General features: G+C 39.1%; 1 protein-coding gene across 3 annotated transcripts in view; it reads left to right on the forward strand.

Moving 5' to 3' along the window:
- PDE7B (phosphodiesterase 7B) overlaps nucleotides 1-24,500 on the forward strand; it is a 274,020-nt gene that overhangs the window by 135,181 nt on the left and 114,339 nt on the right. The window contains exon 1 of one of the 3 annotated variants that reach the window (XM_005859042.2): nucleotides 7,588-8,082. The exons of 1 other annotated variant lie outside the window; for it this stretch is intronic. In XM_005859042.2, the coding sequence (XP_005859104.1) occupies nucleotides 7,845-8,082 (238 nt within the window). In that variant the 5' untranslated portion in view covers nucleotides 7,588-7,844. Of the gene's footprint in view, nucleotides 1-7,587; nucleotides 8,083-24,500 lie in introns of those variants that run through there. One more of the 3 variants, XR_001360702.1, reaches the window with a different exon arrangement.

Consider the following 24,500-nt stretch of genomic DNA (forward strand, 5'->3'; position numbering starts at 1 on the left):
AGAAAAACAGAAAACTGTTTCCAATTACCAGCAGATGCTTCTGTTTATTCTAAGAGTTCCTATTTAGTTAACTGTACAAATTTTTAATCATATAAATGTGGTAGTGTTCTAGCCTCATGCTCTTGATTACGCTTGTCTTCCAGTTGGTTTCACATGCCTCTTGCTTCTGGCATCACTTTCCCACAAATACAGTGTCTGGAGCTGCATGAATCCCAGGCGATACCTGATAAAAAAGTGCAGCCTGTTGCAGAGTTTATTTTATTTATCTTTTGTGTTTTGTGTTGTGTTTCACTGAGGTGGTGACATTGCAATACATTTCTCTGAGTCAGCAGCACCATTGGCTGCTGGCTAAAGCATCATGAATGTCTACACTATTTTTTTCCATCTTCGCTTTGTGGAATCATCTGGTCACCATTCATTCATGCCGGGAATAGTACAGGGGGAAAGATTACCAGGCTTCATCCAAAGACCACTTTACATAAAACTTTAATAAATCAAATGAAGGAACAGGTTTGCGTGAGAGCATCCCCGATGGTGGAGATCAAAGACTCGGAGCCTTGCCTGTATTCCAATCATTCTGAAAATAGCAAAAGGAGCACAACAAAATGCTGGAAAGGAGGAGGAATGGAAAAAATTGGCTTAGGTACATTTTCTTTTTTACATTTGGTGGAAAAAGACTTTCAAAAATAGCTATTTGGTCTTGAAGTTAAAACTCCATCATATATACTATTCATCACAGTGACTTATATTTGATATTCAACCTTATCGTAAAGTTAATCCATAAGGGAAAAGAAATGAATGAAACAAAATTTAAAAGCCGTAGGTGGTTCAGTATCATAAGTGTCCCTGGACATAGCCCTTGCTCTTACATGGCTGTTCTGGTTGATGATTTCCAGTTGAGAATATTTGACTTGAGCCAGTATTGATTGTTTTCAAGAGTCCTAATACAGTGACTCTTGAAACTATGAAGATTAGAACTTTTGCTGCATTTTCTTTAATAAAGAACTAGTATGGAAGAGGCAGAAAATATCTGCTGCATGGTAGTCCTCAGAGCATGGTCCACCACCCACACACGGCCTTGCCGTCCCCAGGGAGCTTGATAGAAGTGCCGAGTGTCAAGTCCCCACCCAGATCTGCCCAATCAGACTTTGAATTGTAATAGGATTTTCAGGGGATTTGTATGCACACTAACATTTGAGGAGCCTTGCTCTAGGATAGCATCTGAGAGACACCTTTAAGCATAGGTATTTTATGTGATTCGTAATCTCCAGAAGGTAATAAGTGAAAGAAAGAAGGGAAAACACAGAATATTTTGAAGAGGTGGAAGGATAAATGCCCTACACATATAGCAGTTGAAATTTCCTTCTCCCAAATTGACTTTGAACTCCATAAACATAAACAAAATGGATGCCAAGGGAAAAAATAGGTCCTATTAGAAGGTTTCATTCCTTACCATCTTCCCACTTTTATGTTGTTTATATTTATAATCTTACTATATCATATTAGTTGTCCAGTTTATTTTGATTATATTGAGAGGCCAAAACTTCACTCAGGCATTTTCCAGCACTTTTTGAGGATGTCTGGATAATCTCCCCTCCAGCCTCCTTGAGGTCTTCTCAGTCTGGACTAATTCTTGAGAGCTTCCAGAATTCCTACATCTCACTTGCAAAAAAAAGAAAAGTAGAAACATATTTCAAACTTTGTTTAGGCCACGTTTTAAACATTATAATTGGTTTTACACACTACACTTCTGCTAAGAACACATCAAATAAATGGAAATCACCTAGTAGCACTCAAATTTATAAGACTGTTTGAGGAATACAGACACCCCAAGCAAAACATTGGAGGCCCACATAGTTTGTTTAGGAAAATGAGTCCAGTGGGAAGCTGGAGACAGGCACATGTTCTCTAGCACAGCCTATGACACAAAGTACAGCTCATGAACATCAATCAAAACCCGTTAGTCATTGTGCACTGAAACTGAAATTCCCAATCAAGGGAACTCATACAGTATTAACCAAAGCACTAAATAACACGTGGTAAAGATCACGCAGGCTATACCCTCGACACAGTTCATGGGCTGTTTCCACACCACCAAAACACAGTTACAACAAATAATTATCCTAGTGGGCCACTTCTTTAGTGCAGCCTTTGTCCTTTATGTATCTATTTTCTTTCCCACCTCAATTATTTTTTCTACCTTACCTACCTCACCTTTGTACCATAAAATCCCTCACTATCTCTCCCATTGGGCCATTCTCCAATACTCTCTCTCTCCAATACGCCTGTCATTGCTTCTTCTACTCCTGAATCCTCATGAGGACCACAAATTTCCAAAGTGGGACCTATTTTTAAGGTGGTTTGACTTCTCAGCTTTCTAATAGATCCTAGGAAAGTATAGCTAAAATTAGAGCTTAGATAACTTGTCAATTATGATTTCCTATAGCTTAAAAACAATCATTTAAAAATGTTAAAGGACATTATGGTTTTACAAATAACTCATATTCTACTCTTATTTTATTGTTACAAGATTCCAGAATGATGGATAAGATGGTTATTGCCATAATACCCATTTATAGACAAGTCACTAAGTTTAAGGCAAAGCGAAGTGGTGAGTTCATAGTTTTTATAACCTTAAGAAAAGGAGTTTTAGAGAATTACTTCAGAGATTTCATTGTGGTAACTATTTTTTCCGAAGTTGACACACCAAATATGAAATTATGAAAAGCATATTCTACCACCACTTACGATCTTTCACAATCAGAAACAAGTTGAGAAGTCTTAGAAAAATTTTAGCCTGACAATGCCATCATCACACAGCAAAGCATCAGTTCAATAACAGAGGGAAGAGCAATGGTTGGGGGAAGGGCAGGTTGGTTAATGGGTTGATTTGTTGTATTTAGTGTTACCATGCAACAATGTATTTCTTATGTATATGGATTTTCATCAGCAGAGAGAAGGAGCAAAGTGGATAAAACCTAGTCTTCGGGCCATTTTGTTTTCATCCCCTGCCTTATTGGACTTGTTTGTTGTGAGTTAACTGTCAGAGACAGTCAACTTAACATTCATTTGTTAAGATATGTGAGAGCCAGGATAGAGGTCTCATGCCAACTAAAACCCTGGTCTTTCTCTTTAAATATACAAAGAAAAGTAAAACAAGAAGTGGCAATTCACAATGCAAACTAGGATCGAGGTGCGGGAGGCCAGGCAGGTCCCAGGGCCTGAAAAAGCACCCATGGGCTGGCACAGGAGAGTCTCCCTTCTGCTGCTGCTCTCGCATATTTGCAGAGTGAATAAGAGAATGATTGGTTATAGTTCAGACACCTGTTGTAAAATCAAACAATGAATCTGTCAGCTCAACCCCTCTACTTCCCCCACCTCATCTTCCCTCATCTTGCCCCACCCACTCTCCTCCCTTTCCACGTGACAGTGGAAGTATGTGCTGCCTTCTATGGTCAGTCTGAGGACCAAATCCTTTTCCCCACTCGCTGGCATTGTTCCCTGAGATTAGTTAAGGCCAGAGTTATTACATTTCTATTTTTCCTGAAGGACACTGTAAATTGTTTGAGCTTCTCCTATTTAGACTATATTAAACAAAGTTGAAAGACCTGTTTTTCCTTTCTTGCTCATTTTGAATTTCATTTGCATTGCCTTTGTGAAACCAGAGGGGTCATAAATGTGTGTGTGTGTGTGTGTGTGTGTGTGTGTGTTTACACATCCATATTTGAACCAACGGAGAGGAAAAGCCAGGAGGAAATTAATAAATTATGAATAAATTCCCTCAATAGCTTGAAATTTTTCTTTAAAGATAGCGAAGGGGTGGGAACTAACAAGAGTATAAGTATTTTTAAAATATTTGTGAGAGACTTTCATTAAAATGGAGTTTTGTGAGAATCTATTGACAGACTCAAAATAACAGGAAATTGAAATGAGTATATGTTTCTAAGTTTTTATTTTTAAATGTACATTCTAGATCAGAAATATTTAGTATTGTAAATATTTTATTTTTTAATCATCTATAATAATAAAAGTGTAATATGCTAATTAGACTGGACAGTCAAACGACCTTCCAGACATCCTTCCGGATGACCTTCCAGACGAAGCCAGGGCTGTGAGGGCCAAGGCAAGCTGCTGTGGCTGGGAGGGCTGAGGCCCTTGCTCAAATTTCGTGCATCGGGCCTCCAGTATATGATAATGGCTTATCTGCCTAGTGACTAGAACACCCGTAAGTCTACATGATTTTTACATAGCCCCTCAAACACTAGAAATTCTTCAAAATAATTCAGGTTCTAAATCAATTATAGTAAATCCTCACTTGATGTCAGTAGGTTCAGCAATTTTATGCAAACTTATTTACAACAAATCCAATTTAGCATAGGCTAATTGATATAAACAAGAGTTAAGATCTTAGGGAATCTCATCAACATTACAAGGAAATGACTTGAACTAAATATTATTTGAGGAACTTCTGTATGTCTTTGACTTTTTTTTCTTGGCCATATACTTTAGTATTGTGGCTACCAATTCTTTCCTTTATACCTGCAAACACATGGCAAAGTATTTTTAATAGTATTAGGTGTCCATTGGAACAAGCTGTTTTGACTTTGCTAGTACTCATTCTATTTCTTTTACAGGAGAACTAATCTATTTCCTCTTAATGGGATGTTAGGTTGACTCACAATGCCTGGGGGAAAATGATGTTATTTTGAAAGTCTATCTTAAAATTTCCTATCTGTAGCACGTAACTGTGGATATTAAGATTTGTCTTCACATGCCACCTACTAGTAGAGGAGTCCTCTTTGCTCCATGACCCCTTTGGGTACAAAACCTCCTCCTAACCCCATTTCCCCATCTCCAGTGATTCAAACTTCTTGCTGCAGATAGGCAGTGTCTCAATGTAAATGATGCGCACTGAGTAAGGTTAAAATCATAGGTTTACAGAATGCTCTTCTAAAGGAACTCTCTAAAAGGCAAAAGAGATCACAGCCTGTGAGATGCTAGCTATGGAATGTGACAAAATCACCTTTTGAAGAATTTCTGTGGTTTAGTGATTTTAGTCCAACAAAGGCTTGCATCTTTGTCTGTTTGTCCCAATCTCCTGAGCTTGCAGTTGAGCCAAAAATCTCCTGAGCCAAGCTTTCTCGCAAGATTTCCTGTACTTCCTGTTTCTATGTGAGCCAGAAATACCATGAGAATGACCTTTCTTGTGGTATTTTTGCACTTCTACCCTGAGATGAAGAGAATCCCATATTGGGGAGAATTTTTTTTAATTGTTCAACATTTCCAATTATCAAACTTTCAAATGAAGTAACTTCCTTCTTCCACCTTTGAGATGGTGTTTGCTTGGCCCTAATTCATCTCCACTAGGTAGTATTCATGTTCAATGATCCAACATTGAACATAACTTCTCTAAGATATTTTTACAAGGAAATATGTAGAACAATATAGAGAATACAGTGGAAATATATTCTTGGATTTTAAAAAATGCCATTCTTTAAGAAATGTGTAATGTGGAGTTGTATGATGAATACATTAGTGTATGTGACATATCATGTATCTGTTTTCTTTGTTCTTAACCCCTTTGTTCTGAGGGTCAGGATATCCTGATGCTAAGTACTATTGCAAAAAACTCAACAAAAATAAAAATAGTCGAACACTTAGGAAACTCTTCAGTTGTTATGTCAAGGAAGTTTGTGACTGAGGAGTGAGTTTAAGACATTATTCAGGAAATATGCCTATTAAATAAAACAGTCTCGATTCGGGAGAGACTTAATGCCCTCACTCTGATGAAAAGAAAAGATAAGAACTGGAAGGGTTGTCAAAAGTGGTAGAAGTGTCAGACAGATGCTTAAATGCTTTCATCTCTTAACAAAGAGGGAAGTTTAAAAAGACACATCTTTCTCAAAAATGGATCACTGATTATTTCCTAATTGGGTTGTATGTATATCTGGTTGTTATAGGAAGAGCTGTCTGATTAATATTTTAATTAATAAATTCATAAGCAGTAGTGTTTTCAATGTCATTTACTGTTGCTTTATACCCTCAAAGGATGTTGACCCTTCTTTATCTATTAGAAAAGACAGCAGGTTTGCCAGTGTACTTTTCTATCCAGAAAAAAGAAAAGCCACTTAATTCTGTATGGAAAACTCAACTTATTAACCATGGGTTTAGAAGAATAATAAAAACAAAATTACAGTAGCTGGTTTCAACTTTTAAAAAATGATATGAGGCCGTGAAAATAAAACACACCCTACAATGGTCTTCCTCCTCGCGCCCAAGTCTCCTCTTCCCTCCCCTAAAGAAACATCAAATGATTGTGTGATAAACCAACGCTGACAGAAATATAGAGCAGGAGTGACAGATTTTACATCAGCAAAATAAAATGCCAAGCAAAATAACGCACTTTGCAATGCAGAGAAAGGCAGGATTGTTGCAATGGCCTCCAAGAAAACAGAAGCTATCCGCATGAATGTTCAAGTTCAATTTGTTCCCACAAACCCGATTTGCTAGCAAAAGTGCGAACTACAATACCACCCTACCTTCGTTTATGTCCAGAGCTTTTCACACAAGCTGCAGGGGGCATCCTCTTTGTTGTATGGGTTCTGACTCCCAAGGTTAGCGCCTCTGTCTCTGAGCCCTGGGACCCTAGATGCGTGATCCATGATTGTCCTCAACTGAACCACTCTCAGTGGGGGCACAGCAGTTAGTGGCCCAAATATTAAGTCCACAGTGCTCTGTTTCTGGAAAGTGAATCTTCGACACTTACTTTCCTTTCTTTTCACTGCCATTTATGCCACCTACGAATACCTTTGAAATTATGATTATTTTCCTATGAAGTGGGTTGTTAACAATCCCAAGCGATGTGTCCGGACCATGCAACCCTACTGCACATTTGCATGAGGACCTTGATGCTTCCCTACTTCACTTCTTTCAGAGTTAGCTTTGGAGTGTGATTCAATGTTATTTCCCTTCCAACGGAGGGCAGCTAAGGTTACAAACGGATTTGACTAAGAGGCCAAAATCCAGTTAGGTTTGCTGAGAACCCAATGACAGCAGAGGGGGAGGGGTGTGAAGGAGGCGGGGAGGGTATATGACCTGTGGTGTTGAGGATCAATCCAAGAGCCTTTTGAAAAGCCCCATCCCCGTGGTGCAGACCGTAGTGGACAGGCAAGGTGGCCCCCAGCCAGACCATCCAGAGAGAAGCAGCTGCAAATCGGTTCTGCGGGAGCTCAGCTTCCCCTGTTTTCTAAGAGCTCCTTGAAGCTTGCTTCCTGCACCACAGGCTGACGCCTTACCTAACACCCCCACAGAGCTGGCCTCTAGGGGACCCCTGTGAGAAGCTGGCAAAGGGTAGCCCACTTTTTTTTTTTTTTTTTTTTTTTTGCCTGAAGTCCTGAACGGCTAAACAGGCCACTCGACAAACTTTGACAAGCACCAAAAGAGAATCGGGAACAAATAAATTAGAAGAAGAGGAAAAGCAAATGCTAAAACCTGGATGGCTTTTCCCCTGCTGTGGTTCCAGCTGCAGCCTGGGATTAATTAAGTGCCGTGAAGTCAGTGCCTGAGAGAGAAGGGGGAAATGCGTTCTATCTCTCAGGAAGGAGTCTAGCATCAGTTCTCACCAGCGAGAAGCCCTGGGAAGTGAACCGCGGTCGCTGTCAGTGTTTGTGGAGGGACTGGAGGGACAGGGTGGCTGCGCCAGGCTGGAGGAGGCTTGCCTTTCCAAAGCTGGAGAGGATTTCACCGGGGCTCTCCTTCCCGTGCCCGGGAAGAATCTCCCCTCTGCTAGCAGCACCCGCGGCGGCGGCAGCAGCCCTACCTCCTCTTCTGGGGAACAGGGCAGAATGCCTGTGCTAGAGCGCTATTTCCACTCGGCAGAGCTAGGCAGAAGGTGGACAGCCCCAGAAGGTGTGCTGCCCTCCTCCCTGGGCAGCCGGCCGGGGTGCCAGCAGGGGCCGCTGCCCTGGGACTTGCCAGAGATGATCAGGATGGTCAAGCTGGTTTGGAAATCCAAAAGTGAGCTGCAGGCGACCAGACAGAGAGGCATTCTGGAGAATGAAGATGCTCTGCACAGCTTTCCAGGTAAATTGACTGTGAGGTGTGGACGGTAGCAGGGCCAGATCTGATTACTTTCAGTCCCTTTTTTGGAGAGGTCAAACCATAAAAATGGGAAAAGGAAGGAAGACGGGCTGTGCAGCAGAGGGTCCGAGGTCTGTGAACGAATGTTTGCTCTGTTATAGAAATGCATCTTAAAATTAAATGTTGTGGTAGGGGGAGCATTAATAGCCTGAAAATCAAGAAATCTGGGTCCTGGGCTCAGCTCACCACTTGCTTACCCCATGGCTTAAGCAAGTGGAATTTCCTGAGCTTCAGCCCCCAAAAGGAGGGGGTGGGTTGGGTGCTCTTTAATGTCTATTACTGCCTCTGCAATTTCTTGTTGACAAGTCAGAGTTATCTCTGAGAGAATATTCTTCTTGGCTTGCTTTTTATAATGCTCAATACAAGTTAAAATATGTTTCCAATGTTTAACTATGAAACCACAGTCTATATGAATGATCCCAGGACTGAGTTTGGCCTGGAAGCTTTTTATGTCATGGGAAAGTTGGTAAACTTCCTTGCCTCAGTTTCCCATTTTGATACATGGCAGTAATACGGATTCCCTCATTGATGACAGGAAAAATGAACTCCACAAATGTGCAAATGATTCACTGGGGCTTTGTCATGTTACAAGAATGTGCTGTGTTCGGGTCAGTTGCGGAGAACTTTGCTGTGTTTCTAACAGTGGGCAGTGCAGCCACAAAGACACCCAGGAGCCCTGTGAAGGATCTCGAGGGGCCCTGATAATGCTATACACTGTGATTGCATGCAGGGTGCCACCTTCCTTAAGGAGTATGTTGGCAGATGTTTGGAAAGTGGTGGTCCACTCTAGAAGAATGAATGTGAGCATGTGTTTATGTATTTGAAGTCGGGGCTAGCCCTGACATACTTGTACCATTGGTGGTGAGAGATGGGGGACTAGATGGGAAAGATATACCAAAACTTATCTCTCTCTTTCGCATGGAAAGAGACTAGGAAATCAAAACTTGACTAATTTTGTTTTTAATCATTTACACAGACATTGTTTTAAGTTGCCTAAAAGTCTAAAAAGAATGTTACTAAAAAAATAATGGTCTGGGGGAAAGAAAGATTTCAAAGGAAGAAAAACACAATGTTCGTCTTTGGTAAACAATGAATACTTGGGAAAGAGAAGGAAAGCAATAGGACTGAGTTTTCTGTGGCAAATAGGAGATGGGTGCCCAGAGAAGTAGGTTTTGGTCAGAAGAAATGAGGTAATGCCCAAGGAATCCCAAATTTCATGTGAGTAGTATAAGAAAAATGGAAAAACCCACCTGGGCAGAAAAGTTAACTATGACACTTCAACTATTACCACTCTTGGTTTGTTGCAGAATATTAAATAAGTATGATGCATAATTCAAATCACATCTGTGATAAAACTATCTAGTCAGCAGATATTAGCATGCTTGTGGGACTAGGTGTATTATTATTTATGTTATATGTTAGTGGGTGTCTAGTTCCTGAAAAAGCAATACTACAGGGAGAAAACAGAGCTCCTGTAACTTTTTTTATCACTTAAAAGGTACATTTTTCTGGATGTTATAAAATTGAGTTAGTTGAGTGTTATTATGCCCCTGGACTACTGCCTCACTTTAATTGGAATATGTCTCGGTGGCTACCTTGGTTTCAAGGCAGGCTCCATTTCAACACCTTGTCTTCTTTCTCCCCTGCCTTCCCATTCTCAGGCTTACACTTTGTCATGAGCATAAAGCCTTATCCTCCATATTAACTTTTGGGGCCATGTGATGAAGCCCCCAAAGACCGGTTGCTTCACTTTCCAAATGGTCTCACACCTTGTTGCTGATGCTGCATGTTCTCCTCCCACCAGGTGCTCTTCAACTGAGCCATTTTCACTATAATAGCCTGCCAGTGAGGGACACGGGAACGCTTGTAAAATATTTCAAAAAATCTGGTATTTTTTTATTTTGAAAAAGTGATGGTTTAAGCTATGCTTTGTTCTTGTACAGGGGTTTAAGGTAGAAAGCATCTACAAAAACAAAAACAAAAACAAAAACAAAACACCAATTTAGATGGTAGTGTCTCTGTCTCTCTGTTTTTTTTTTTTTTTGTGTGTGTGTGTGTGTGTGTGTGATCTGACCTTTACCTCAGCTCCTCAGTTTCTTCTTCAACCATACTAAACAACTTGCTATTCAAGTGGTGCCTGCCTGTGAGCCTTGCCTTGGGCTAGGATGTCTTTCTTTGACTCAGTCAACTGGAAATGTCTGTTCAAACTACAAAGTCCCCTTCTAGCAGCTCAAGCATCCTTTTCTTTGTAGTGACTTTCCTGATCTCCACTCCTACCCCCGCCCTCCCCCACAGTCATTTATTCCCCTCTCGTTACCTCTTTACCTGTGGGATTTAACCTATTACATTTATAGCACACAATATTTTTGCCATGTTAGTAACCAAAAACAGAAAAATTAAATCCTGTGACAGTCTATGTATATTTTGACTGCTGTCCATAATGGATGAATAGGTTTACGTTTTTAAAAACCACAAAATTGCAGAAATTCTGAATAGTATCAACAGTCTAAAGGACTTTAGAGACAGATGTCAGTGTTTCTTTATAAGTCAGATTTAACCTTAAAGTTTTCAGCTTTTCTTTTCCTTAGTGAAGGGCATCGTTATTTTTGCTCATACTTCTAGACAAGACTGGGACATTGTTTCTCACAAGTGAAACAGAAGAGTATTCTGAGATTTTGCTTAGGTAATTAAGGGGAGAGCAAAAAGATTTATGGGAAAGTAAATGCATAAAAATGTATTCGTGAGAGATTTTAAGATGAAATATACTGAATTGTGAGTGATGGGAGGCAGAAGGGAACAGTGTTCCCTGAAGAGAGTGAGAAAGTGCTAGAGAGGAGGTGACATGTGTGAGCCGTCCTGTCATCTTCAGAGGGGCATTCACTGGAGACTATTGGTGACTATCCAAAGGCTGGAGGAGGAAATGGGGGTGACAGGAGGAAGAGAGGCTTGTCATCTTTACATGTCAGGGTGTGTGCATCTGGGCGTGCCCCCAGAGCTGAGCATTGGCTGAGGCACTGTTCACCCTGGAGAAGGATTCTCAAGGTTAGATCGGCATGCCCAGTCAGAGCATCAGTTCAGTCCATTGAATTACTTAATGTTATTAATAGTCCCATCATTTTTCCTTTATGAAGAAAACGAAGGGTGGTCTAATTATCTAGTTAACACTAGATCAAGTGAATAGATCAAAGAGACTAAACAATTTGTCCAGGGTCACACATTGAGACTGTGACAGAACCAGATTTGTATCTCAATGGCCCATATCTAGTCCACAAAACTTACATTATGAGGGCATGTTCTGAGTAATTTAAATGTGAACCAACATATGGCTTTATTGACTATATGTAGATGGGCAAACATGAGAACTCATAAATCTTGGCCAACCTAGAAAAATAATATTGCCATAAAAAAATAAGTCAAAGGATTGTACTTCCTTTACATTTTTCTATTTATTTTTTAAATATATTTTATTGATTTTTACAGAGAGGAAGGGAGAGGGATAGAGAGTTAGAAACATCGATCAGCTGCCTCTTGCATACTCCCTACTGGGTATGTGCCCGCAACCAAGGTACATTCCCTTGGCCAGAATCGAACCTGGGACACTTGAGTCCAAAGGCCAACGCTCTATCCACTGAGCCAAACTGGTTAGAGCTTTTCTATTTACTTTGTAGGCTTTAGTTTTAGATCCAAGCTTCAAGTGCTGGGAAGGCCCTGAGAAAGATCCCCATTTATAGTCAATAGGAAATAAGCTTTAGAGCTTGGTGGTGAGACCTTGCCCAGAAGTTGGAGAGTGGGGAGAGGGAAAAAGGACAGGAAAGAAATACATGGCTTCTCAAGTGCTGTAAGTGCAAATATTATTCTAATTGTGATTCCAGTCTGCAATCTGTGTAAGACTAGACATCCCTTAGCAGGCCTTGTTCTTAGTTGAATAAATAATTTGATTTCAGAATTCAACCAAATAACTGCAAACTCTGCAGCTATAGAACTTACCTTTCATTTGGGTGTTCCTGGCCTAAATATTGCATTACATTTTACTTATTGATTAAGCTTGTTTCCGTTTCAATAACCCTTGGCTTCAGGAAAATATAAAAACACACAACTCCCTCAAAAAGAAATTATTTTCCCCATAGTCATTGTACTTGTCCTGTCTTTCAAGAATACAAATATAAATTAGCTTTTCACTCAGCCCTTAAAATCAAACAACTTCAGATGAGAAAACCTCCAAAGGAATTCTCTGATTCCAGCACTCTACAATTCAAATTGACATTTAAAGTGCCATGTTAAAATACCTCACGTATCAAGCATGACATAAATTAAAGATGTTGAAGACTGAACACTTGGTCATTATAATTCAAAGAGCACTTATTGGATACTTAATGTATACCAGGGATTCAGAGATGAATCAAATGCTTAATGAGAGAAGAAAAATTATGAATTTATGAATCAGAATTCTGTCTACAACTTCAGCATGGAAACAAGCCCTTGTTAGTTTAAACCTCTATGTCAACTGAAAGTATTGGCTATAAAATACATAAAACACTTGGAAAAATTCAAACACACTTTCCAACACTCATCAATATTAATGATTTCATTCAAAGCAGGACAAATTGCTATAATCAAAGAATCAATTAGTCTTAATAGAAGATAACTTGACATTAATTCATAACATTTTTCTAAAACTACTTCTTGTAGATGTTAGCCTGCATTTAGTCTGTAGCTCTACTGGATAATAATCATTGATGATTTAATCTGTCTATGAAATGCAGATGCAAAATTGAGTCAAAACCATAATGCATCATCTCACCTTGAGCCAAACCTGTTCTTTCACCTGACTTCCTTGTAACTGCTCTCTCCAGCTCTCCAATTCCAATTGGTTCTAAGTATATAAGACTGGTTAAGAGTAATCGAGTGTTGTTGCAGTGTTGAGATTTTAAGGTTTAAATCCTGCCTGTCTGTTACTGAACTGTGTAAACCTGAGCAAATTACTTCATCTCTCTCTGCCTCCGTTTCCTCTTATGTAAAAAGGGAATAACATTAACACCTTCACAAACAGTAAGGATTAAATGAGATAATGCAAGAAATAAGTACCTAGAAAAGAACCTAAGCCCTACTACATTCTCAGTAAATGTTAACTGTCATAATTATTAATATTGGTGCTATTTTTCAGCACCTTAGTGCCTTCTTTCTATTCGGTTATATATGTGGCCTTTAGTCAATTCTCATGCAGTTTTGTCTGTAATGTTGTAATAGCCTCCAACTATAGTACCCTCTCTACCCCTCTTCTTTCTACTCTGTGATTCAGATCAATAACATCAAAAGAAAAATCAGAATATATCTCGCCCCTCTTCAAAATCCTTCAATGATTCTTCATGGTCTGCAGAGAAAATCTAAATTGTTTTATCCTGCATTCAAAGCTCTCCACTCTCTGGATGGAACAAGCTCACTTTTCCCACTGTATTTGCCACTACTGCCTTCTAAACACTTACGTCCCACCCAGACAGGACAAGCATCCTACAGCTTCCTACTTGCTGTCTGCTCATTGTTCTCAAGGCCTGAATTGATTTTCCTCCGTGTCCCTAGCTTCTGTTATTCCTTAAGACCCTCATATGCCCTTTCCTGTGCAAAGCCTTTCTGAGATTACTCAGGAAAAGTATGTCTCTCTCTTCTGAGGGCTCACAGAACTTTCTTTGTATTTATTTCACTGGCAAATCACTTTATTTTAGTATAATTAATGTACATTTTCTTCCTCCCCCTCCTAGATTTTTCAGCTTGTTCAAAACCTGGAGAACATTCTATTTTCTTTGTGTTCTCCCTAGAATCATTCACATGTCAGCTACTCAGTACACTTTGATAAGTGAAAAAGGGAAATTATCAAAAAGAACAAAATAGCCTCTGAGTTACCATTAAATGCATGAATGAACATTTTTTTCTAGACACAGATTACTTATGAAATATGAATCCTAGTTCTTCCTTTTAATGGAATCATTTTAAACTTATATTCTGCCAGAAGATTAGGATTAGTCATTGTAGCTTTTAAAATAGACTACACAAGACTGAATTTCAGAACTATTACAAATATCTAAAGTATGTGCAAAACTAATATGAGACAGTTCTCTTTTCACACAGAGAAGTAGCAATTTACTGATACATATAAAATTTTAGAGCAAATTGCATATAAATTATGCCTGCTTTTATATACTTTAAAAATAATTTCTCTGTTCACGCATCTTGAGACATTTTACATCAACTGAATTTCGAAGGTTACTTCGTTTACAGATAACAGTCTGTATATTTCTCTACATAATTTCAAAAATAGAATGCGGAAGGTGTGTGTTTACTCGGTCCTACAAATGAGCTTTTGAGGAGATGGAGCTGAATGGAGGATGTTATTCCCACGTCCTTTGCTCTTTGCCTGGAAACAGTTTCTTTTCCCTTTTTTTTTTTTTTTTTTAACAAGACCTGGTTTAACGGACAGCAAAGCATTGACTCTTGCATCTGATTAATTTCTAAAAGGAAAACATTAGAAGCTTTATTGTAAAAATACCAAAAACTCCAGGTTATTTTTTAATTTATAGAAGTAATTGAAAATGTGTGCTCTTTTCTACTCTCTGATTATTTTCACTCTTTAATTATCAATACACTTCGTGGTACATAGTAGGTATATACACTATATCAAAATAGTAAGCAAAGCTCAAAGTACTTGTGATTTAATATAATGCCCCAGCCAAGGGGATACACAGTGTAGACCTTTCCATAAAGTTCTATTTAAAATTGACTTTGATCTCTAAAATGCTAAGAGACAACCCTAGGAGGTTAGTTGTATACCTTCACACTTGTCTTAAATTTCCTCAGATTACAAAATTATCAGATACCCTTCCTTAAGAGTACTTCTCACATAGAAAAACATGACATGATATTTTATAGATTATAAATCCAGTCCCTGTTCTGAGTATTTTGTTATTTCATCAGCTCTTCCACACAAGCGCTGAGGGAGTACTGAAGAAGAGCCTAAAGGTCATGGTCCTTATCATTAGGAACAAGATTAACCTTAAAATGTACAAGGCATAGGTGACAGAGGCAAAGCAAGGTTTAGTTGTGTATAGCCTTAAAAGTGAGTCCAAGGAGTCAAGCATAATGCAGAAAAATAAAATCCCTAGAGATCAAAGGACAAATTTCAAGAGAGATTGAGTAGCAGTTGTATGTACTTGGTAGTAGAAATTGAAAGATGAAAATTATAAAATAAAATCAAGGTGAGAGACATAATGGGAATGAATGTAAACTTTAATAAAGGTATTAAAAAGGAAAATTAAATAACCAAGGGTAATAAGTCACATATAATGCAATAATTAGGCCTTTCCCATTGAATCTTCAGATGATCCCCAACCTCTGGAATTGAAGGCAAAGCCCAAGATGATCTTTTTTGCTTCCTTCTCCATCTCTTTTTTGAATGGCACCCAAATATCTCACATAAATCTATAGACTTTATGACCATTTCTGAAACCCCAAAGACACATTCATTTAGAGAGTCTGTGACAAAAATTCATTCAGAAAAGTAGATAGAATTTGCCAAAGAAAGTGATTCTGAATAAGAAGAGAAAGGGACAGGTAAAGAGCCAAGCATAGGAAGGAAGTGAGGTGAGGTCACTACAAAGAAACTGAATTCAAGTGTAAGAAGTGTAATAAAAAATACATGCAGAAATGAAGAGGAACAGTCACTGTTGAAAACATTTGTAACAACTCACCAACTTCCACACTTAGATGTGCAATAAAGTGTAGTCTGTTTCTCTTCTTCAACTAATCAAACCACCCTAATGGGAGATAAGAAAATTTATACTTGCTAATTAACGAAGGGGTGGTCCCTCTCTTCCAGGTTAAATTGCTTCTTCTGGATACTTTCCCTACCCTTGCTTCTCTCCAATGTGGTATGTGGGCGAATGTGTGTCTTAGGCTCCACACATGTTTCCACCACATGCAACATAAGGGCCAACCTGAGACAGGGAAGCAAAGGCATGTTCATCTGGACTTTGGGTTCTGTTTTGGAGTCTCTTCCCCACAACTCCCCAGGGTGTCAGGAGTAGATGGCTTACCCTATGCCATCTCCTTCTCTCCAAGAGAAGGAAGCCTCAGTGTGGAAGGAGCAACAAACCATATCTGTAGGCCTAACTCTCACTGTTAATGGGATGTAATAAAAAAATAGAGTTTCTTTACCTTTTCACAAAGATCAGTTCTCAAATTTATTGTTCTGCTGCAAACTCACACACAAAAACCAAGAAATAAACCAACTAAACAAAAAACCCTCTTACTATAAAGATCAAATGATGAATACTAACTCTCTCTTTCTCTTTTCCTTCTTGCTATAGCATTTCTAATCATCCCTGATGGGTGCCTCTGGTGGGGTATCAGGAGAAGATACACACAGGACAGTACAAAAGTAAAAAGCATACAGATATATTTCAAAAGGCATTATCTCCATTACACATTGGTTGAGCTACCAGGTGCTGGGCCCTATACTTGAGTACTGCATACTCAATAATATTTAGTTACATTCCTATGCATATGCTGAGCCCAATTGTTCTACCTTTTCTGTTCTTTCTCTTTCTCTTAAAATATAACATGCATTTCAGCAAACAGCTCAGGACTTTGACACTGAAAAGTTCAACTGAATGCCTGCCTGAAACAGGATGTAGACAAGTCACACCTTTCTGGTCAGTTTACACATTCTGATACCAATTGCAATTGTCATAATCATGCAGTGAATTATACTGGCATCAGGTCTGATACATTTTCATTGTTTGAATATGCTAATTGGAAATTTTTGAGAGTTCTTTTTCCCCCCTTCTTCTCTGGGTCCTAGGCAGAAGATGGGGTGGGAGACATTGGGAGAAGGAAGGGTGCCAACATTTTAACAGGGATCACTATTTTCTTCTAGCGTTTTAACAGGAATCATTTATTGCCTCTTCCATGGGAGTTGATACCAAGAAACTGCTGTATCCCTCCCTGTCCTCTCTATAACTCATTCCACGTTTAGGTACACCTATCTTTTTGCCTCATTATCTTCTTTAAATATTAGTTGAGTTTCACACTGCTATTCTTGGATTCTATAGAACAAAAGAAAAGATTTCCTTGTCAATTAAATTGGTATATAAAATTAAGAATTATAAATTCAACAGATTTATAGACTCAAAGTAAATTATTTCTACCCTCTTTAGTCCTAATTACCCTATTGTTTGATTTGGTGATAATTGTGCTATAGAATATAAATAGACAAAATTAAACTAATGCAAAGTTAGTTTTGAAAAAAATTATTAAGTCTCTCAAACACTGTAAAATTAATTAGAAACACTCTAGGAGGTCACAGAATGGAAAATGTCTTAATGTTACATACAAATATTTAGCATCTTCTACTACATAAGAAGTATTAATTGAATAGGGATTTATTCCCAACAAAGAAATAGAAGAATTTGAAACCTATATTTACTGGTTACTTATTCAAAATATTCAAAAAGGGAAATAAATATGTAATTCAGATTTTTATGTTTGTCTTCCAAAACAATTCAATTGAGTAATTATCTTTTGAGTGTCTACTCCATGCATAACATTATGCTCTGTATCTGCGAAGGAAAAGAGGTTTTGAGCTGTTGGAAAAGACAAATACATAAACAACTCACTGACATCAAGGCAGAATGGCATATGTTTTAAGATACAATAGAAATAATACTCTATGGGAACATTGAGGAAGGACCATGACTGTTTATTCAACTAAATTTATTTAGTGATTATCATGTGCCAGGTACTGTCTAATTCCTTAGAAAATAAAAATTCATGAACCAAGAGAGTTGAGAGTTGAATAGATAGATAGAGTGAGTGAACTAGATAAGTGGCATGTTATACTAAAGGTACATATAGAAAGTCTGTTCCAACAAACAAGGGAGTGGTGATTCTTTCTGTATGATGGGTGTTAAAGGCGTTTTCGGAGAGGAGGTGATTTTTGAGGTACATTTCAAAATAAGCTACATATCTCCAAATGAAAAAGAGATGGAAGACACCACAAGAATAAGAAGCAGTGGACAAAATTCAAAAAATTCTAGGGACTACCCAGTCATGAGATGTGGAATATATTAGCCACTGTGGAGAGTTGGACTTGGGATGAGGATACTAATGGACTTCTAACCATCAGTTCAGTGTTTATTAACCATATTTAGTAGATATTGAGAATTTTTAGATGACAAATATTTATATATATATATTTAGAGAGGAGGGGAGAGGGAGAGAGAGATAGAAACATCAATGATGAGAGAGAATCATTAATCTGCACACCTACATCCTGGGCATGAGCCCTGACCAGAATCAAACAGTAACCTCCTGATTCATAGGTCAACACTCAACCACTGAGCCATGCTGGCCCGGCTGAATATTTTCCCTTTAATGTACAAACCAATTTTCCCAGGTCCTGTAACATTTTATACAGACCCACAAGAAATAATACACAAATCATCAAGCCAAAGCACTTTACCACTCGACACCACTCTGTCCTGAAGGACTTATATTCTGGGTGTTCTTCCACCCAGAGCTCCCATTCCAGCCATGCTCATCTCTTCCCCAGATTCAAGACCTGACACAGTCCCAGAACAGTCTACCTTTGCCAAGTCGTATTTCTTCCTGTCTTCAGATTGCTGTGTTTCTTTAAGCAAACAATTCTTTCAAGGCTAGCCGCCACAGGATAAGGAAGAAAATATATAAGAAAAGCACAGTTTTTTATATAGTTTATAATGTAATGAGTTAGATAAAACCACATACTCAAATACAAACCAAGTGACATAGACACTCCATGAGGGCTGGCGTTAACTCACCCCTTTCTAGAGTGACCAAGGAGGGCTTTGTGTGGACTGGTCAAGTCATTACAGCTATGTCTATCAGTTAAAGTCTCAAGAAGAAGGGATAGGTGATCTTCTTGGTAAAGGAGTTAATATGAATGTAGGTACAAAGGCAGAAAAGCACAAGAAATTATTGAGAAAAGGAGATTCATCTATTTAGCTTGGTATAACATTTGGCATAAGGAATAAAGAAGGAAGGACATTAATGGGACCAGGTTGCATATGGATAAGAAATCTTAGTTTTGTAGAACCATTGAAAAATTTCAAGTGGAGAAGTATAGGTCCTTGCATTGTAAAATGGAAAGATCAAATAATCGAACCACTTCATTTTTCAGATGAGAAAACTGAGGCCCCCACAGATGTTACACAACATCCTTAGAGCCCATTTGAAGTCCCTTGATGTCCAGCCTTGCTGTTGACTCAGCCATGTTGCCTGCCATGGTCAAATCCTTAAGCTCCTCAACTCCAAGAATTCTTCTCTACACAATAATCTCTTTAAATCTAATTTTCTGTCTTTTTCTACTCCCAAGCAGTAACATTTCTGATTGTGTTATATAAAGGTGTGATGTCCACCCTACACAAGCAATAATTACATGTGTACCCACAAGTGCATATGCGTATATCTGTACACGTATTTCTCTTGTTTTCAAACTTAGGTTAATATTTGCTCTGGGCAAGTCCCAAGTCCTCTCTTTGTGAACTTCCCCATCTCCCTCCTCTCCTTCCCCATCTAGAGTGACTGTGGTGTATTAAAAGGGTAGTCAGTTGTTCACCAGAAAAGAATACAGGAGGTGAGAATTTATACGAGATTGTGAGCTTAAACAAGGTTATATAAGGCAAATAGAGATGGTAGCTGCTGGTTGCTGGACCCATCATAAATGAAATGTTACTGAGATCCTGTTCGATAGCTGTTTCTATCTGCATTGCTGCCTAGAGGTAGAGTTTCAGGAGGGTGGGCCAGACAGAGCCAGTGCATGTGGCTGTTGGCCCATAAACCAAGGATTAATCTCTCAATCCCTCAGGCTCTCCTTGCTAACATACTGAGCTCAGTGCAAGCAAGTTGAAGATTTACCAGCAACATTTAGGCAAAATTTTATGAAGCTTATCCACACCCACTCTTTTAAAACTGTAATATCCTGCATCTGTAAGGTTTTTGTGTCCCCAAAGGAAAAGTGTAACCTTGGTGTTCATTTCTCCTTCTTTTTCCTTCAAAACTATCTCTCCCTCCTCTCAGAAGCCTTCTTGGCTGCCTACATAAGGCCATTCACAGCCTGCCTGCTTATACCACCCAAATAAGGTATAGTTAGAAGTACAATTGAAATGGCTTCTTCTTTTTAATGAATAGAGCTTGTTCCATTAAAAATAACACCCCACTCCGAACCATTACAGAAACATTTTTTGATGTTTAAAAAGAAATGTCAGTGACTGTGAGGGGATAGGGTTGAACAGAGCTTTTTGATGTTGTTCTTAATTATTTTTACTTCATGTTCCCTGTACCGCTGGCTCTAGCTGAGGCAGAAACAGAGAAATGTCATAAAATAACCCTCCCTCGAAGTATATTTGGCCTGACAGGAAACAGGAAATACCAGAAAAGATCACAAGAAAAGCTGTAATCATAAGATTTCTAGCCTAATTCTTTTGACGTCAGCAGTTTAGATAAGTCAGATAAGCAATCACAAGCATCCGTGAGCTCAGAGTGCCAATCCAAATACCCTCAAGTGCATCTTCAACCCTTTTGAACTCTCGCATTGTTGTTTTGCTCCTGCCCTCCTCTCTTCCCTCAAGAAGCATATCCTGAAATTGTGAACTATGGATTTCATGTCAACATTAAGGTATTCAAAGACATTGCACAAAGCTTCCTATAGCCAATTCAGCTTGCTTGCTGCATTATAAACCCTGGATGAAGCTGATAGTTAATCAGATTAAAAAAAAACTAACTGGTTTGTCTCAAAAGGAGTTCACTTCCTAAAGTTTACTCCAATCTTGAAAACTAAGCTAAAGCTATGAAACATCTTGATAATATACAAAAAGATACATTAACATATCAAAGTATGCCAAAGTCTTCAGTGACTCCAATCATCATTATTATCGCCTTTGCTTGGCCACCACTACCGCCATTGCCCACCACAACAAAATATTTATGGGTTGATTAAAAATGAATGACATGGGGAATACATTCCCCTCTGAGAAGTTTTCATCATTTCAGAACCAGAACTGTAGACTGAACTCCACCATTACATAACAAGCAGAGGCACATGTATGGGCTGGTCAGAGGATGAGGTAAGAGTTTAAATAAAGCCCTGGCCGGCTTGGCTCAGTGGATAGAGCATCAGCCTGCGGACTGAAGGGTCCCAGGTTCGATTCCGGCCAAGGGCACATGCCTGGGTTTCGGGCTCATTCGCCAGTGGGGGGTGTGCAGGAGGCAGCCAGTCAATGATTCTCTCTCATCATTGATGTTTCTATCTCTCTCTCCTTCTCCCTTCCTCTCAGAAATCAATAAAGAAATATATTTTTTTTAAAAAGAGTTTAAAGATTTAATCGATATTACATTACACATAAATTTAAACATTTTTTAAGAGTTGAAGATAAAAATTTTATACATCTACCTATTTCCAAAATGATGTGTAAGCTTATAAAATAAGCTTACAATAAAACATAAATACTCAAAGTCAAAACCATTCTGTTAGATAAAAAACATATAGTACACTCTGACCAGTGTGGCTCAGTTGGTAGGGTGTCAATCCCATTCACCAAAGTGTTGCCTGTTTGATTCCCAGTCAGGCCCATGCCTGGGTTGTGAGCCCAGTCCCTGGTAGGGGGCGTGTAGGAGGCAGCTGATCCATGTTTCACTCTCATATTGATGTTTCTTTCTCTCTCTCCCTCTTCCTTACTCTCTCTCTCTCAAAATCTATTTTTTTAAAAATGTTAAAATTAAGAAAAAAACATATAGTAATGTAGGAGGGATGGAAAACAATTATGAGAAGTAATTGGGCAACACTGAGATCTGACCTTCCTCGCAAACAGGCCAAAGGGGAAATAAAATAATTATTTTATTTAATACAGCATTTATTATCTCCAGAAGATTTGCTGGGAAGAAAACTGTTTTTCCTGGCTTTGGGTATGTGGCGCATTGATGAGGGCTCTCTGTATGCTAATGGAGGATGGTCTTCCAAGAAGTTTAAGCAGCTGTGCAGAGGTGTGCCACCAGGGGAGTGTTCCACAGAGTCTCTCAGTGAAAGGTGGTTCCACAGAGACCAAAGAAGGAGCAGCCAAAGGTGAGGTGGCCCCAGCTTGTGGCTCTGGGCAGCTTGACTTAATAAGGGGTCAAGGACATGTGTATAACTGTGGGCAGCGAGAGTGGAAGAGTGTAGCCTTGTGAGAGAAGTGAATTCAGCTCTTATGACTGACAGGCCCCCAGAACATGAAACCCCCACTGTCCCACGAATCTCAGAAAGGGCATCCCTGCCATTATCATCTTTAAAGTGGAAAGAGAAAAATTAAGAAGCAAACGCCTCCTCTTAGATGGTGGAAATGTTTTTATATTTGCATTTGGCTCTAATTAAATACACGTTGGTAAGGCGTCTTAATTACCTCAGAGACAACTCCTGAGTCTTTACCTAGGTTTTTACCTGGCACTCTCTCCCTTGTGTGCCACAACTAAGCTCTTTACTTTATCATTGTTCCCTCAGTGTATGAACCCATGTAGGAGCACTCAAAACTATATGTTGTGTTAAAGTTCAGAATAAATAACATCTGAATGTATTTTCCATTTTACTTGAACCGATTTCCCACACTTCATCTAACATTCTGCTCAGTAAAATACCTTCTTAACATTCCCCATGATTCAGAAAATTGGAGAGAACATATGTATTTAGATTAAATGATAAATATTATATTCAAGGAAGAACAGAAAGTATGAAAACAAGTGGATTTATTCCTAGTCAGTACAAAAGTGATGAGCAGATGGGTATTAAATGTGTTGAGAACTGCAGAAAAGACATCTTTTCTAAGATCACTTCCAAATACAAGTAAACTTACCAAGGAAGGTTACCAGCGTGTGTCTGTTGAGGGTGTGGGAAGATGGAGGGCTAAAGCAGCAGATTAATGTTAGAAAGAAAACAGGGGATACTTCTCTATAATTAATTATCATGATTAAAAGATGAGCTCTGTAGCCAGACTGCTTTGCATCCTTACTAAACTTGTTGGACCTCAGTTTTCTCACCTGTAAAATGGAATAACAGTAGAAATTGTGTTATGCTGCCGCTATGAGGATTAGGTCAGATAACCCACATAAAGATCCTAACATGCTGTTAGAACATAGTAATCACACTTTAGAACACTGATAAGTGCTAATGATTATTATCCTACCTCTTCTTATGCGTAATAACTACCCAGAAATATTAAGTTGCCGTTTTAGCTTATCCTTGAATAGCAAGAAATACTCAATTTACACTCACTATTCCAAAGTTCATAACTCTGAATCATAAATAAAGTGGGAAATAAAGGCATAAAATAAAATGTTGGTTTAATTATATTCATTATATTTGCAATTCCAGTGGTACATTTCTGGAAGTCCCCTTTCATCAAACTTTCACCCATTATACATCAGTGTGTACAATGAAAGCCTAATACCTCTGATCAAACAACTGCCAAAATGTTCTGATTAATTTGGGTGATAAGGAGTTTAAGTGTGGGTTGGGTCAAAGTCCCTGTAAAAGTAATTTCTAAAAGCATGTTGAATTTGCCAGTATTTGGTTGTCAACTAAATCCTTAGCTAAAATACGTCCTATGTAATAAAACCCTGATATGCAAATCAACCGAACGGTGAAACGACTGGTCACTATGACATGCACTGACCACTAGGGGGCAGACACTCAACACAGGAGCTGCCCCCTGGTGGTCAGTGCGCTCCCACAGGGGGAGCGCCGCTTAGCCAGAAGCCAGGCTCACGGCTGGCGAGCGCAGTGGCAATGGCGAGAGCCTCTCCCACCTCTGCTGCAGGTGGGCAATAAGGAGCGAGGAGTCCCGGACTGCGAGAGCCCTGGACTGCGAGAGCCCTGGACTCCGAGAGGGATGTCTGACTGCCGGATTAGGCCCGATTCCTGGGGGGATCAGGCCTAAGCCGGCAGGCGGATATCCCCTGAGGGGTCCCGAACTGCAAGAGGGAGCAGGCCAGGCTGAGGAACCACCCCCACCCTCAGTGCACGAATTTCATGCACCAGGCCTCTAGTTAAAATATAAGAAGCTTGTGTTCTCATTTTTGAGTAGTCTATCATTTATGGTATGAATGACCAACTAATGTCAAAAACCTATGTAATTACAAAGTGTTTTACTGGAATCTAGTCTCTAGATTACCATTTTGTGGGGACAATATCTGCTTAAGACTTTTTAATGCAAAAGCCAACTCACAACATGTTGCCATTAGAATTCCAGCCACAGCTTTTTAGGAATCAAGATTGATCACTCTTGACAAGCAGCAGAACTTTCCAA

This window comes from Myotis brandtii, unplaced genomic scaffold, assembly GCF_000412655.1.
Source record: "Myotis brandtii unplaced genomic scaffold, ASM41265v1 scaffold123, whole genome shotgun sequence".
Taxonomy (NCBI): domain Eukaryota; kingdom Metazoa; phylum Chordata; class Mammalia; order Chiroptera; family Vespertilionidae; genus Myotis; species Myotis brandtii.